The following is a 14,805-nucleotide window of genomic DNA, read 5'->3' as shown; positions in this document are numbered from 1 at the left end:
TCTTTCAAGGTGTTGTTGAGAGGAGAATGGAACTATACTAAAACCTGCAAGGATACTACTAGGTGAGGAAGTAATAAGTACGAGGCTGACTTGGAATGGTGCATGCAGAAGATGTCGATGGACGGGAAGAGGGCGGAACACTTTGTGGGTGCGTGTTTCTCTTTCCGAAGGCACAGTGGTAAGGTACTTACTTATATTAGGAATGGCAAGAGCGATCCCACCGTGCATGCACAGCACACACAGGTAGTAGGTCTTCACAACTTTCCTGCATAGTAATCCATTCTACCCCAACCATCCCAAGGAGACACATCTCCTCTCTATCCTCCACCACCACCCCCACCCCCAATTCACTCCTTCCTGACTTCCCACTCCCGAATACTGATCTTCTACCTTGACCAGCTACTTTACACTAGCTCGACAATGATCCTTCTCCTATTCCCAACGGAAATACCGTCCGATCTGATACCCCCCCCCCCCCCACCCCATACCCCGCGGACAATCCCTCGACCCACCACCTCCGCCCATATGTCCATAGTCTCACCCAGAGACGCAACTGGACTTTTCGCTTACCTTGATGTCTGCGCTCTGCGAGCCAGACAAGTCCTCAAACGATGAGAGAAAAGAAATAGGGTTGGGTACTAATACGATACTTGCAGGACCGAATGATCGGTTTGATCGGGATATGGGTTGATCTAGTTGGCTCGATAAAGTAGCGGAAGATATCCTCCCAGCTGTCAAGCTTGACCTGCTTGGTGCGGGCGGCGGAAGACGAAGCTACTAGGGCCAATGAATGCTAAATGTCCAGACGGCATTGTGGGAAGATAGTGCGGCGAGACTTTTACATTCGTTCGAGCAAGTCTTTTCCAAGGTACGGGTGTGTATTATATAGCAGTTGTGGTCCACGTGCTGTCGGGGATAGTTAGGGAAAGAGGCAATGTGAAGTCCTGCAATCGGGGTTACTGCAATGATAAATCCATCCATCAATCAATCAATCAACCAATCAACCAATCAATCATAGCTCATTGAGACATCACTCGTAACTGCATCTATATAAACCTGAAATGAAACGTATCAACTGCACAACTCCCCGCATAACTATAACTACACACCCCCTCCCTCCGGAGTAAACGTCTCCGCGCGCTTTCTCTCCTCCGCCGGTACCGTCTTCCGCCACGGGTAATAATGCCAGCACGCCCACGCCAGCATCGTGGCGAGGGTCAACGGGATCGTGATGGCCCAGTAGATCCAAAAAGACGACGTCATGACCTCCTTCCCGTTGCTGTAGTCGAAGAAATTGGTTCCGAAGAGGCCCTGCATGGTCAGTACGGGAAAGCAGCAATGAACGTTAGGCACGAATCAACCATACCGATACAAACGTCCCCGGCAGATATACCATACTGACGATGGCGACGGTCTTCATCATCGCACTGTCGGATTTGGCGTCGCCGCCGAAGCGTTGCGAGACGAGGTTGAATCCCTGTGGATTTTGATTAGCTTGTGGGATGAGATGGACAGAGATGTGTGAGTTATCGCATAGCAGAACATGGGATGGGGATGGCAGAGGTAGAGGTGGAGAGAGGAAGTGAGAAGGAGGGAAAGAGGTGAAAAGCAAGTAAAGAACAAGGAACCAAATAAGAAAGGAAATAAAGACCAAATTAATCTCGTTGTGCAACCTCTCCGCTAACGACCGACTCCTCGTCTTTAGCGAATGCAGCTCCTTTGCACGGAACAGCAGCTGGCGCTCATTCTGTAGCCATGTGCCACGGTCGAGCGTGGGATAGAGATCGCGCGAGCGGGCCTGTTCGGTAACCAGACTCTGCAGGGTATGTTCGGCAATTTCGAGGGTCTCATTGGAGTGGAAGATGTGACGAGCGATGTCATGGAGGTGGGGGAAGAAGTCGGGGGTTAGATTGGTGGTGTTGACTCGGGCCTGGTGATTTTGTTTTGTTTCTTAGGTATCTGGTGGCAGGTAGATGAACAGAGGGAGGAATATCAGTTTACCTTTTCAGTTGTGCGGACCAGATCGCGCAGCCCCCAGATCGATCGATCGTAGAGTTCGATAATGGCGCCCGCGAAGGCTGTGTGCCAGACATAGGGGTTGCGGTTGCGTGATTTTGCCGGGGGGAGGAGTTGAAGGAATTCTTTGTCTTCAAGGGGGAGGTCGATGATGTAGATGACCTGTCTCTGGGTGTTGGGGTACCAGGTTACGAAGACGGTGGTCTGCACCCATTCGTACTGATGGGGCTCGCGAACGCGCTTGATTTTGAAGCACGACCAAGATACTGACTGCCTCGTTAGGATTGGAATTGACGGTGTTGGGTTTCGCTCTGGGGCAAGGACGGGGGGAGGGGGCGCGAGACGTACCGTGCTTGACAAGGTTGTACTCGTCGTCGAGGACATCGTCGCAGTAGAAGGACCCGTTCAGGTCCTTGCAGATGACGGGCCAGAAAGGCTCGGGAAAGAGGTGGTGCAGATGGTCCTTGAGGGCGTCGGCTTTGGAGAATCTGTGAGCCGTTAGTCAGGCTCTGCTGGGAGGGATGGTGGATGGGCGACGTACATGAGAGTGGAGTGAATTGGGTTCTGTGGGGGTCAACACCGTCAGAAGGAGTAGAGTAGGAGTAGAAGTAGAAGAAGTAGGAGGGAGATACCTGAAGAGGCAGCTCGGACACACCCGCTTGCCGCTCGAGCCACCGGTCGGTGCCTGAGTCTGTCAGCCGTCAGCCGTCATCTGGCCCTCGCCTCGCCCACGCACCGGCTTCCTCATAAACTGTCATGCCGTCGACCATCATTATTTCGCACGTCGAGCTAGTCGGCAGCTTCTCCATCCGCCCCATCGTCCGTCACGGGGAGGGGCTGCATCGGACACTTATCTATCTAGGCTGACAGCGGCCACCGCACAGATTTATAGCCCGACCCACCAGCAAACTCGCAAACTCGCGAGGCTGGATGTTGGCGCTCTTGCTAGCCGCCGGCCGGCGCTTAGTGTGTCGTCGGTCCACGATGCCCAATTGTGTCGTGTCGTGAGGCAATGCGATCCTGGTGGTCGCATATTCTCCGTGCCCTGTTCGACTCTCGGATCGTTATAGCCAATCGTCCCAGGTGTCCCGGGGCCAGCCCTCACAGCCACAGGCAGCACCTGCATCAATTCATTCGACTACGGAGTCCTTCCGCTGCAGTTCTGGGCAGTCTAGAAAGGGGGAGAAATCATCGCAAGGCGACGCGCATCACCGTCGTGTCATTCATTATGGTGTCTATGTAGTCCCGTTGCAGTGGTGGTCGCACGTACTCAGGAAGTGGCACCAGGCGGGCTACACCCTGGTCGCTCAGCCTCTGCTGCAGAGGGTACAACGTCTATCCTATCTCACGGAGGGGGGCAGTGCCCTCATGAATATTCGACAACTCCGACCACCCGCACCTGGCATGGTGCGTCCAAATCCTTCCATCGCAGTTGGACTAGACAAATGCCTCGTCGCTTTCATCTAGCAAATCTACGCTGTCCCGCGTTTCCACCGTCGGTGGGGGAACAAACAGGGACAGCGTGGTGAACAGCGAGTCCGTCTCACTCGGTAGCACAACCCCCCTCTGGCGGGCCGTCGTCCGCAAAGACTGCAACACCACCCGGCTCGACTCCCACCGCCGTGAAAAGGACTTGGCCGCGATGCTGAGCGTGATGAACGCCTCGCGATTGCGGGGCTCTTCCAGATCGTCCAGCAGCGTGAACAAACCCCCCGTGATGCACTGGATGTTGCTCACCGGCATCCGGTCCACCCCCCAGCACGAGCGGTGGATGCGCATCAGTTGGGCGATATTCCGCGCCGACGAGAAACACATCTCGCGGACCTGGTGGGGCGATGTGATTTGTTGACTTGAATGGGGGTTGGGCGATGGATGCTTGAGATGCTCGTACATCGTCATGATGATCGAGTGATAGTACATGCTGGTTTGGTTAGCGCAGTCCGGCAAGGGGCTGATGATAACCTACTGTAGACAGAGAATATGGGGTGCTTCAATGCTGTTCCCCTTCAAACATGTCGGCCAGCGATTGGAGCAGAGACGAAGACGCTCGTGGAGCTCCGCCACCCGGCTTTCTGTCTCCATCTGCGGTCGCTGCGGAGCTTCGTGGAATGTTATGGCCACATCGTAGGCAATCAGACTGAGAGCAGACAGCGCGTTGGCAAGACAGACCGTGTGCCCCTCGGTTCCCTCGGTCGCGTCTGGATACGGCCGCCAATCATCGTGGCCCGGTTCGTGGTTGACGGGCGGGAGACTATGTCGTTGTGGGGGTCGTATCAGCGGGCGATTCTTGTCGGTCAACGCGTGCATCCTGCCAGGGTTAGTTGTGCTCCGTGAGGGGACTCGTGAGATCCTACGTGGAGACGTTGAAGAGGCCCCAGACAGTACGGTTGGTGGCTCGAACCATGCGGAGCGTGTCCTCATCGGCGGCGGATGCAAGGACTGAATTCTTCTGCGAAAGTTCCTGGATCGTGTACGCCAGCTGAGCTCGATGGATCCAGCCTTGTCGGTCGCGACCGGTCATGGAGGCACTGGACAGTCAGTCAAGACCTCTGCATCTTGGAGAACACGCATACCATGCCCACAAAACGCCTAACCCCTGGACGGTCGGAAGCGTAATCCGCCCTTCCTCCTTGTGCAGGAGCTCTTTGGCCTCGTCGTAGAAGCGGACTCCTTTCGAGGCCAGATCCCCGGCGATCGCGTACGCCTCGGGATAATCGGAGTATGCCTGATGCCGTCAGCCAAGCCCAGCCACGCGGCGGGAATAAACCTACACAAGCATCCGCCAGGATAATGTTCACCAGGAATGGGGAGCAGAACTGCCCGTCCAACGATCCCGCCCGCATGTCCCGCACAAACAGATCCTTATCTATCCAGTTTCGGAAGGGGTGCGACCAGGTGAACCACAGCGATATCAGATGCGAGACGAAATCGTTATCGGAGACGACGTTAGTCCAAGGGCGGGCGGGGACCTGGAACGGGGGCATGTCGGAGAGCCGCTTGGCATCGAGGATCCGACGCATCAGGCGCGACTCGGACGGCTGGAGCTGTTGCACCTCCTGGCATACTTCCACCAGTTCCGGCGTCTGGGCCAGCTCCAGCCGGGGCAGCTGGTGGTTGATGTAGTAGCGGATCTCGTCGAGGGAGGCTTCGCTGCGGATGAGGCTGATGAGGGGAGCAGCGCGACGGTTGCCACTCTCGCGGAGGACCCCGACCAGGCGGACGAGGAGGTCCTCCTGGTCCGCGAGCTGATCGATTTTGCGTTTCAGGGCGCCGCGGCGGCGTTTGTCGGCGCTGCGGTCGAGGGTGCATTCGACTTTGCTCTTGACACAGTTGGCGCAGGGGACGGAACCTGTGCACTATTGGAGGTCAGTCTCTCTCTCAGCCTCCAGGTCTGCAACCGGGCAGTACTTAGATACCTTGAGCTTTCGCGCCTTGCAAGTGGCACAGGCGGTACCGACGTTCTTCCTGCGCTGTTGGGCATCGAGGGCGGCGTTGGCACCCGGCGGGGCGGGGGCCAGAGGGCGCGACTTAGTTTCGGACATGGCGTTCGTCCATGGTGGAGGGACCGAGGGAGGGAGGGGCGGGTCGGGGCGAGAAGAGAAGAGGGAGAGAGGAGAGAGGAGCGAAGACAGGGGGTGGAAAAACTAGCAGGTGAAGCATCGGGCCTAGGACGGCGGACAGGGAAGGTGGGAAGTGGGAGGGAGGAGGGAAGTGGTCTCGGTCGGGTCGGTAGATACTTACTAGTATCTGGCGGGCAGAACTACTTACTTGGGTAGGCGGGCGTACTTTGGAGACTTTGGAGTTCGGGCGAGGAGAAAGGAGGAAGATGGCGCATGGTGAGTGGATGGAAGCCACTTCCTGACCTCGATCGCCAGCCCGTGACTGCCTGCCCCACCGCCTGCCCCTTGGCCATGCCGCCATTGGCTGCCGGGACTGCAGGCGGCTTCCCCGCCCGGGATTGCCACACGCCGCCCTGATTGGCCGCCGCCTCAGGCACTGCGCAGTGATGGTCGGCCGATGTCCCATGGCGAGTCATGCCTGAGGTTATCTTAGTCGGACACTTTCCGAGTCCCTCGCCTCTCTTCTCTACGGAGTCTACTCCGTACAGAGTATCTAGTCCACTCCTCCTTTCCGCAGCGTGGATCTGGATGAGGAACCCAGACTCCAGCACAGACACCCGGATCGCTTTCATCAGTCTGTGTGACCGGAATTCACTTCCTGCGGGTAAGCCGTGCACCCGGCCTTAGTACCCCCCCCCCCGTTAAGGACATGGATCATAGCTGGTTTTCAGCCATGGCGCAACTGTGACATCGCCTGATCCCGGCCACCCTAGCTACTATTGGTGTAGAAATGCCTATCGGGCTGCAAGTCTGCGTGGGCTGGCCTACGGGGTATGTACAAAAAGTACAACTATGGAGGATTGATCAGCATCCCCCGATAGTTACGCCCATCCACTCACACTAACTGCAGTCTATTCATTCTATATACGCTGTACTCCCTACAGATGGCCGGATTCATACCTCCTTTCCAGCCACGTCTACGCCCACGTCGCCTGTTCTGGTCTGTCCCTGCGACTCGTCCGATCGCCTGCCATTCTCCTCGTCCTCGCGCCAGAAGCTCCTGTTCCCCTGAGCGGCTCGCCGCAGCCACGGAGGGAAGAACCCCCCAGGGATCTTCCACGTCCACGGCTCCTTCTCATCCTTGTTCGGGGAACGACCCGTCCCATCGTCGCGGTCTCGATCAGCCAGACCATGCCGTTGAGCGTGATGTAGCTCAGAATCCCGGCGATCAGGCCGTACGCGATACTGTACGTGAAAGGCATGATGGCGATCGTCAGGAACGCAGGGATGGCGTCCCCAAAGTACCGCCAGTTGATCTCCGCAGCCGCTTTGGCCATCAGCGCCCCCACAATGACCAGAGTGCACCCCGTCGCCCAGGGGGGGATGGACGCGAAGATTGGCGCGAAGAACACGGCGACGAAGAAGCAGATTCCCGTCGTGCAGGAGGTCAGGCCGGTCTTGCCGCCCTCGGAGATCCCCGCGCCGCTCTCCACAAAGGCTGTCACGGGGGAGGTACCGAACAGCGACCCTATCGAGATAGAGATCGCGTCGACCATCTGTTGGTCAGCGAGGATCCACACAATGGAATAGGGGTTGAACTTACGTAGGCTAGAGCGCTACCCTCGAAATCCTGCGTCTGCGGGTCGATCGTTCCCGCGAACCGGGCCATGGAGTATAGGGTGCCGGTGGTGTCGAGGATGTCCACGTACTGCGTCAGTCAGCGACCATTCCTTGCACCGGTACTGAAGTCGCCACGAACCAGGAAGGTAATGAAGGCCAGCCCAAACTGGGACCCGTGCTCAGAAATATCCCAGTCCTGCGCTACAAGGGTGCGCGTGATCGGATGGAATGTGACTACCTTCTTGAAGAAATTAAACATGCTGTCCCCGAGCTCGGTATGAGGAAAATACGTCACGGGCGTCGGACGCGGCCATGAGATGATGGACACCAGCAGGATTCCGATGATGACGGCGCCCTTCACCCGGTAAAGCATGAGCATGGCCGTGAGAACCCCGCCGCAGAAAATCCCGATCCACATCGTCGGACTGCGCATCTTCGCGGAATCCGGACAGACACCGGCCGTCGCGTCACGGAGGCTCTCGCTACACCCCGCCAGTTCAATCGGTGAGTCCGTGGCTCCCGTCACCAGCCCAATCCCTGCGCTCTAAGTCAGTCCGATCAAGGTAAGATACAGGCCAATGCCTGTTCCCGTTGCCAGTTTGATCGACGCCGGTAGCGCGCGGGCCAGCCACTGGCGGATACCCAGCAGGGTCAAAGCCAAGAAGACGAACCCCTCCACAAAGACGGCCGTAAGGGCTACGCGGTACGGGATCATACCGAACCCATGATGTCCGACCACCGTGTACGCGAAGTACGCGTTCAATCCCATACCGGGAGCCAATGCGACCGGCAGATTCGAGAAGATGCCCATGCAGAAGGTAGATAGTGCCGAGATGGCCGCGGTTGCGGTGACGATGTCGCGCTTGACTTCCTGCACACACAGCAAGTACTCAGTGTTGCTGTCGCACTGATCAGCGTAGCTGTCCGGCGGACAGACGCAGGTTCCCCCCGTGTCAGAAGTGATGGTCGCGTTGACACTGATGATATAAGCCATGGCGAAGAAGGTGGCCAGCCCGGCGCGGAGCTCTGTGAAGAAGAAGCTGCCTGCTCGTTCTTTGGGCTGCCCCCCGGTCAGCACACTCCTCCATGGTTCACCGAAATACTAACATGACCCGAGTTCTCCAGGCGGAACCATCGGCCGACGGGGCTTCGAGCCACTGCTCGGTTGACTCGATGCACCCAATCTGTGTAACGCATGGTGGCAACAATCCCGTGGTGGTTGACAGCAAACGACTCACTCTCGCGGGACCCCGAGCTTTATGATGCAGGGACCACGGTGGCGCGGACGAACAAGGCCAAGAATTTGTCTCAGATAAGACAGCTCAGGCCTATGACTGCCAATCCTGTCCTTCGCGAAGAATCCTGTCGCGGACATCTTGGCAGCTTGGCAAACCCAGTCCCGGAGGTCACCCCGTGGATGGCGCCCTTGGCAGCAGCACAACCAGCAATCAGAGCGGAATCCAGTCCGGAACTCCTTATCAGCGGGGATATTATCTGGCAGGTGGGTTGTCACGGGTCATCTTTGGGAGAATGCAAAGGAGATGAAAACTCTGAACCGTGGACAAGTATTGTTATATCTTCATGAAGACGGAAAGCCTACAGCAGCACATAAACAACACCGTCGGATTATTAGATTAATGTAGGTGACCGGCTAGCTAGCGAAGGAAAAGGGAGGAAGAGGTGGCTGCGGAGGCAGTCACTGGCACCGCTAACCTCAGGCAGCACCGCGCTGACAATATATATATATATATATATCATTCAAGCCGCTTTATCCTGGAACACAGCGGGCGCTGGCGCGAAGTTACTCTTTCGTCGCAACGCTGGCCCATAGAGGATAAACCCCAGGGGGATCGGAATCATGATCAGGGCCAAACATCCTAGCAATGTGCCCGCCCATTGCACCCCCAGGTTGACGAACATCTGCCTCGCGAAGAGCGGGAAACAGGCTCCGACGGCAGATCGAAGGATCGTGTTGGCGGCGAAAACCGAGGCAGCGCTGTCCGGTCGGTCAGTCCGCGTCAGACAAGGGATGCGATACTTACAATTGCAGATACGAGTCGATGAGATAGTTGAAGCACTGCAGGAAGATGCAATAGATTCCAAACCCCGTGAACAGTCCGGACGCGGTGGGGGCCATCCAGTGGATCGATCGTGTCCATCCGGTCCAGCCATACCAGAAGAGCCCGATGGTGAAGGTGATGCCGCCCACAATCGCCGGGGCAAGCCTCCACTCGGGGATCGGCACATCATTATTGGCTCTCAGTTTCTTGGTATATGAGTTTTGGCTCATCAACACAAATACTCCCCCCAGGAACTCTCCGATGATCAAGCCGATGAAGGGCAGGCTACCCACCCCGAGATTCATCCCGTGGATCTCCTGGAAGACGACCGGATATGCCGCCAACAGGGCGTACATCAGCCCGTAGATGAAGGACATGTACAGCGTCACCAGAAAGACAATCGGCTCGGTGAACAGCATACGGAAAGGTCGGCTGAAGTTAACCGTAACGAGCTCCTTGAAGTCGATCTCCACCTCATCTTGCTTGGCATGGATTCCCCAATTCCGTGTCTGGCGACGTACGGTGGCAGCTTTCTCCATCAGCAACGCGGGGGCGTATGTCTCCTTGTAGAATAGCAGCAACAAGGCAGACCCGAAGAAACCCATGATGGCCACGATGTACATGGTCCATCGCCAGCCAAGGTAGCTCATGGTTATGAAGCCGCCAGTAAAGGGAGAGGCAAAAGGCCCGACAAAGACCGCCATGGCGAACATGGCGATCGCAACCCCGCGTGTGCGGTTGTTAAAGACATCAGCCAACGCCGCAGGGACAATGGACAACGGACTGGCGGCAAACAGCCCGGCGAAAAACCGCGTCAGCATGATTGTCTGGACATCCTTTGCTGTCGCGGTCCCGATGGTGAAGATACTGTATCCCAAGACTCCCGCGGTGATGGGCCACCGTCGACCCGAGAGTTCCGACGCCGGGGCCCAGAAGGTCGGCCCGGCCGCGAATCCCAGAACATACAGCGTGACGCCGAGAGTTGCGACCTCGGTGCTGATGCCGTAATGGAGACCGACGGCAGCGACGGTGGAAGAGAAGATGGCGCTGGCGAAAGAGGCCACAAAGGTCACATACGCCAGGATGACCGACAGCAGGATTCTGGTCTTGTCAGCTTCATGACCCCATCCGCAGCTGGTGTCCACCGGAGCGCAGCGTACTTTGTCCGCGTCGGCCAATTGTGCGGATGCATTGGATCGTGGTCATCGATGAACTCGACCACATAGCGATCTGGATCCGGCAACGAGGGAGGGAAGTCCTTCCCCCCGCCCATGGCGAGCCATTGCTCCCGGGGCGTCTGGGGAGCCCTGGACCCGACCGTCGACTCGTGCGTCAGACGCAGGGTCTCGATGCGGGAGACCTCCAGGTTGGTCTGCGGCCGGCTGAGCGTCGCGCTGCTCCGCACCGGCTGGAAGCTGCCATGGGTAGTGGGGATCTCCGACAACGAGCTACTCGATCCTGATGAAGGCATTCTGGCGTGTGCTATAGCTGCTATCATCCCGGGGGGATCGGATGGTTTTATTCTGAGATTCCAGGTCCGGGCGAGTGATGGTGTCATGGAGGGTACGATCCATGGTACCCCCCCCTTCGCACTCGGCAGTCAGCGGAAGTTACGGATTACTGATATAACAAAGAGCCAGTGTCGGACTTTCAAGTACCTTCTCTCGTTTTGAGCTGGAAAGTGATGAATGGGAACAAAAAGAAAAAAACCAAACTCTGTCTATGTATATGTTGTGATACTTTCTAGGCCGCCATACGCTCAACTCGAAGCTGCAGTTCCTTGACCAGATCCATCCCAACCTTGGTAGCTTCATCCAGGCTCTCATCCTGCAATTCGAGCAGCTCATTCTGCGCCTTGGCCGAGAGATCACTGGATTCATCCGGGTAAAACGCCCTTGCGTACAGCAACTTGCTAAAACCCGCCATATTCCCCACTTTCACTTGCGCCAGGCCATCCGCATATCTCTTCCTGGTGTCCTCGTGGGTGATGGCCCAGTCGGCGTCGGCAGTGCCGGTGACACGCTTGACGCTCTCAAACATATCGTTTTGGCTGACGACAAAGCTCTTAACGTACACGCCCTTATTGAGAAACGCCGACAGAGTAAGACTCTCATCGTCTTCGTCCTCGGGAAGCTCCTTCAGGCTCAGGACCTTGGCCACGGCGCGCCCGACCTGCGATAACGTCGACGTCGAGATCTTGGTGTTCCCATCGTCGTAGATGGTCAAGGAGCGCTTTTCAAAGTCGAACCCAAAGCGAGCGGCCCCACCTGCCAAGCTGTAATCATACCAGAACCCACAGCACATGGTGATCCACTGCATGCCGAGCCTCTCAATCTCATCCCTGTGGGCCTTGGCCACGGGCCCCAGCATCGTGTCTTCGCCGAGTTGGATGTTGTCAATGTCCGCGCCATACCCGTTCGGCATGATGTAGGGAACACCGGCCTTGGCGGCTGCCTGGACAAGCTTGCTGTGGGTGTCCCGGGGCGCGGTCGGGGCCATGGTGATGATGAAAAACTGCTGGCCCTTGAGGGCGGCAACAATGCTCGCCTCGTCGTCGTAGTCGACCGACGCGACGAGAACGCCCGCGGGGAGTCTGTTGCCGCTGTCTTTCCGGGACAGCGCCGTCACGGTGTGTGTTCCCGTCTTAAGAAGCGCGTTCGCAATATGCGACCCAATCGTCCCTCCTGCCTAAGTGTGTGTAATTTTTTTTTTCTTGTCAGTTTTGTTGCATACGTCGTGTTGTTGATGGGTTGGCGGGGTACTTACGCCGACAATGGCGACTCTTTCGATGGCATTTTTGAAGTCGACGGGCTGGCTTTTGGCGTACTTGGGCATGATGGTTGGGTTCGTTGTTGGGAATGTATGGGATGATGTTCGAGGTGTGGAAGCTTGGGAGAGTGTGGTATCGTTTTGAATTGAAGTGTCTGGTCTGGCTGTCCCTCTCTGGCTCTGGTGCAGGGAATGCCCGGGGCTATTTATACATTTGTCAGACCCCGTCTCTCTCCATCTCAGCCGTGTCATATCTGATCGTACTGGAACCTCTCGGGCAAAGGTTCTCCACATGCTCGAGGGTCTCCAACTTAATTAGATCGCGGAAGTTCACTCTTGATTCGCCCGGAGATAGGGGTAGCAGTGGGCGAAGCCAGTCAAACTAAGTCGTGATGCGTTTCTCCGCAGCAGCCGCACGCAGGGGTCCCGCTCCCGCTGCCTGATAGGCTGGTGCGGGGCGAGGGGTAATATGAAGTCCGCAATAGCCGCACATAAAGCCGCACAAGGCGGCGCATCGGGCGCATTGATGATCGAAATGCGGACCGACGGACTCATAGAGCTGCGAGCATGTAGTTATGAGTACAAGCTGACATACACTCTATTGCGCATCGCGGGTGAGATGTCATAGATCAACACGCCCTCTATCCAAGACTGGGCGTGGCGTCCAAGAACACGGTGCAAGAATTAAGTCAATTGCAGTGAGATTGCTTGTTCTATGATCATCTCTATGTTACATCATTATATTATTAGAGATACAACGACACCCGCGTCACTATAGCTGGAAGTCAGGATCGAGCATGGATAGATATGGCTCGATGAAGAATTGATCCCAGTCCATCTCCCAGTTCATGTCCGGCACGGTGGTGGTGGCCTCGGATACCGGCGGTGCCGGAAAGAACTCATAGCCCGCCTCGACGGCTTTCAGCTGCGCAAGTTCTTTTCGCTTCTTTGCCATATTAAGGCTGAGTAGGTGGCGCGCCATTGACAACGCCTCGCGCGTCAGTCCGGTGTCGGCAGCCTTGACAAGGTTCTCCAAGCCCTTGAATGCGCCGCCGATGTGGGCGGAGGCTGCCGGCGTGTCCATGGCTAACAGGATGCAGGTATATTGGAAAACGCTGCCGATGACGTTCCAGAACAGACGACCTTGGATAGCTTGTTGCTCGGCCGCGTCCACAGCGGCGTTGCCGCTATCAATGATATGATTTATTGTATCGTCCGGTATTCGGATTTTGAGCTGGTAAAGGCGTCGATAGAAGCAAAACGCAATGTCCGCCTTGGTCACCACAAGAAACGGATGGGTAAATTGGAGCTCATCCAACGCCTTGAGACGCTTCAGTAGCTCCTCACTCGGAGTTGGAAGCTGCAAGTCGATCTGGAACGGAGAATTGGGCGAGGGAATGATCTGGATCAGTCGGACGAACTGATCCGCGACGGACCCCGGTATCGAGATGATAGGCTGGCAAGTCACGGAGCGGAATACTACAGGCGACCGATCGTACTCATAAGACAGTATAGTATGCCCAGCCCACGAGATCCAGAAGATTCTCCTCAGCCGGTCAGCGTCATGACCAGCGACGGACGCTATCTTCCGGATGTTCTCTTCCTCATGGAGCCCGATCGCTTCACAGAGGTGCATTTGCGTGCACGAAGCGATCCAAGCATTGCTGGGCCGGGTCGTTGCCCGTAGGTAAAACACTCGCATGCCCCATGCGACGACGTGGTCGATGCCATGCAAACGCATGGAGGCCGGATCATCGAGGATGGCTTTGGCGTACTGCACCAGGTCAGACTCTCGCGGGTGCCGGTTGGGAGATAGAAACGACCCGAGAGCAGCGACGCCGGCAGCCACGGCGGCAAAGGCGACCGCGTTGCTGCCCACGCCGTGGTAATAATCTCGACATCGCTGGGCGTGGATTCTTGGGTCCAGCACGTCGCCGACCGGGCCCAATCCCGAGAAGAACACACCCGAGAAAAAGCCCAGGTCTTCCTCCGAGATGAGATTTCCCAGAAGGCCGTGGGCATTGGATGCCTCCTCGGGGCGAATGCCAAAGTTGTAAGCGAACGACCGCATCTTGGGGGGGCTGTCGGAACCGAGAGCCACACCCAGGATGTGCGGGAATGCCATGGCTGCCGATGCTCCGGCGTATCTGAGCTTCTGCTCGTCGAAGATTCCTGGGGACGCGCCGGCCACGACGGTCGACGAGCCGTCGCCCTCGCGGCGGTCTCGACAGGTTTCACCGTCGAGACTGACGCGCTGGGCTGGAGGCGGCATAGTTCCGCCGCCTATAGAACCAGCGGGGTTGTCGTCGGTGTACCTGCAGTTGTATCCGTAAGTGGCGCACATGCCACAAGGATACACGGTGTCGCATTTTCGCTTGCGCTCATGGCAGGGGATGCATGCCTTCCTCGCACGCTTGCGCTTGACGGCTGTCGTCGACATGACTGGCAAGAGGGTTTGAGCTTCAAAGCCCGCAGCTGTGGTAATCGAACAGGAGTGTAGTGGATCTTCTGGCCAGCATTGCGGGGCGGGGTTGACGCGACCGTGGCATAGATTATTATGAAAGCGGCTAGCGCAACTCCATGCTCAGAGTCAACATGGATCGACCGACTGTTCGTCTACTAAGTATAACATCCCCTCGGGACGGCTGATTGCGGGGATACGAGGAATCTCGGCGGGGATGTGGTGGAGTTTCTCAAAAAGGGACACCCTTGGCTTCATCGGCCGGCACATCCGCTCTTACATCAGACACGAACATGTGAAGCTGAAATAATCGCCAATC

At 56.9% G+C, this 14,805-nt stretch overlaps 6 protein-coding genes across 6 annotated transcripts; all 6 read right to left on the bottom strand.

Annotated features, from left to right (window-relative positions):
* Window positions 1-1,031: 1,031 nt before the first annotated feature.
* Window positions 1,032-2,849, bottom strand: BO70DRAFT_360496 (uncharacterized protein). Its single transcript, XM_025542790.1, has 8 exons — window positions 2,753-2,849; window positions 2,649-2,701; window positions 2,558-2,580; window positions 2,365-2,504; window positions 2,002-2,282; window positions 1,652-1,930; window positions 1,367-1,477; window positions 1,032-1,311 (listed from the first exon to the last, which is right to left on the bottom strand). The coding sequence occupies exons 1-8, from the start codon at window positions 2,784-2,786 to the stop codon at window positions 1,102-1,104; spliced, it is 1,131 nt and encodes a 376-aa protein (XP_025401007.1). The 5' UTR covers window positions 2,787-2,849; the 3' UTR covers window positions 1,032-1,101.
* Window positions 2,850-3,453: 604 nt separating this feature from the next.
* On the bottom strand, window positions 3,454-5,777 carry BO70DRAFT_333218 (putative C6 transcription factor; the record flags this gene model as incomplete). Its single annotated transcript, XM_025540966.1, is given in 6 exon segments — window positions 3,454-3,967; window positions 3,983-4,324; window positions 4,371-4,544; window positions 4,590-4,741; window positions 4,788-5,372; window positions 5,433-5,777. The coding sequence occupies 6 exon segments, from the start codon at window positions 5,556-5,558 to the stop codon at window positions 3,454-3,456; spliced, it is 1,893 nt and encodes a 630-aa protein (XP_025401006.1). The 5' UTR covers window positions 5,559-5,777.
* A 753-nt stretch (window positions 5,778-6,530) lies between these two features.
* Window positions 6,531-8,400, bottom strand: BO70DRAFT_427779 (NCS2 family permease; the record flags this gene model as incomplete). Its single annotated transcript, XM_025547911.1, has 6 exons — window positions 8,304-8,400; window positions 7,839-8,256; window positions 7,336-7,733; window positions 7,180-7,284; window positions 6,767-7,132; window positions 6,531-6,716 (listed from the first exon to the last, which is right to left on the bottom strand). Exons 1-6 carry the CDS (start codon window positions 8,391-8,393, stop codon window positions 6,531-6,533), a joined length of 1,563 nt encoding a protein of 520 aa, XP_025401005.1. The 5' UTR covers window positions 8,394-8,400.
* Window positions 8,401-8,954: 554 nt separating this feature from the next.
* Window positions 8,955-10,727, bottom strand: BO70DRAFT_288505 (MFS transporter; the record flags this gene model as incomplete). Its single annotated transcript, XM_025539284.1, has 3 exons — window positions 8,955-9,192; window positions 9,239-10,357; window positions 10,417-10,727. The coding sequence occupies 3 exons, from the start codon at window positions 10,725-10,727 to the stop codon at window positions 8,955-8,957; spliced, it is 1,668 nt and encodes a 555-aa protein (XP_025401004.1).
* Window positions 10,728-10,899: 172 nt separating this feature from the next.
* On the bottom strand, window positions 10,900-12,189 carry BO70DRAFT_360490 (uncharacterized protein). Its single transcript, XM_025542789.1, has one exon. It carries the CDS (start codon window positions 11,753-11,755, stop codon window positions 11,000-11,002), a length of 756 nt encoding a protein of 251 aa, XP_025401003.1. The 5' UTR covers window positions 11,756-12,189; the 3' UTR covers window positions 10,900-10,999.
* Window positions 12,190-12,797: 608 nt separating this feature from the next.
* On the bottom strand, window positions 12,798-14,781 carry BO70DRAFT_386073 (uncharacterized protein; the record flags this gene model as incomplete). The annotated part of the gene is made up of 2 exons (XM_025545789.1): window positions 12,798-14,444; window positions 14,767-14,781. The coding sequence occupies 2 exons, from the start codon at window positions 14,779-14,781 to the stop codon at window positions 12,798-12,800; spliced, it is 1,662 nt and encodes a 553-aa protein (XP_025401002.1).
* Between the last annotated feature and the right edge of the window lie 24 nt (window positions 14,782-14,805).

This window comes from Aspergillus heteromorphus (genome assembly GCF_003184545.1).
Source record: "Aspergillus heteromorphus CBS 117.55 chromosome Unknown BO70scaffold_7, whole genome shotgun sequence".
In the NCBI taxonomy this organism is placed as follows: Eukaryota; Fungi; Ascomycota; class Eurotiomycetes; order Eurotiales; family Aspergillaceae; genus Aspergillus; species Aspergillus heteromorphus.
This window is presented reverse-complemented; position numbering and strand designations above follow the sequence as displayed.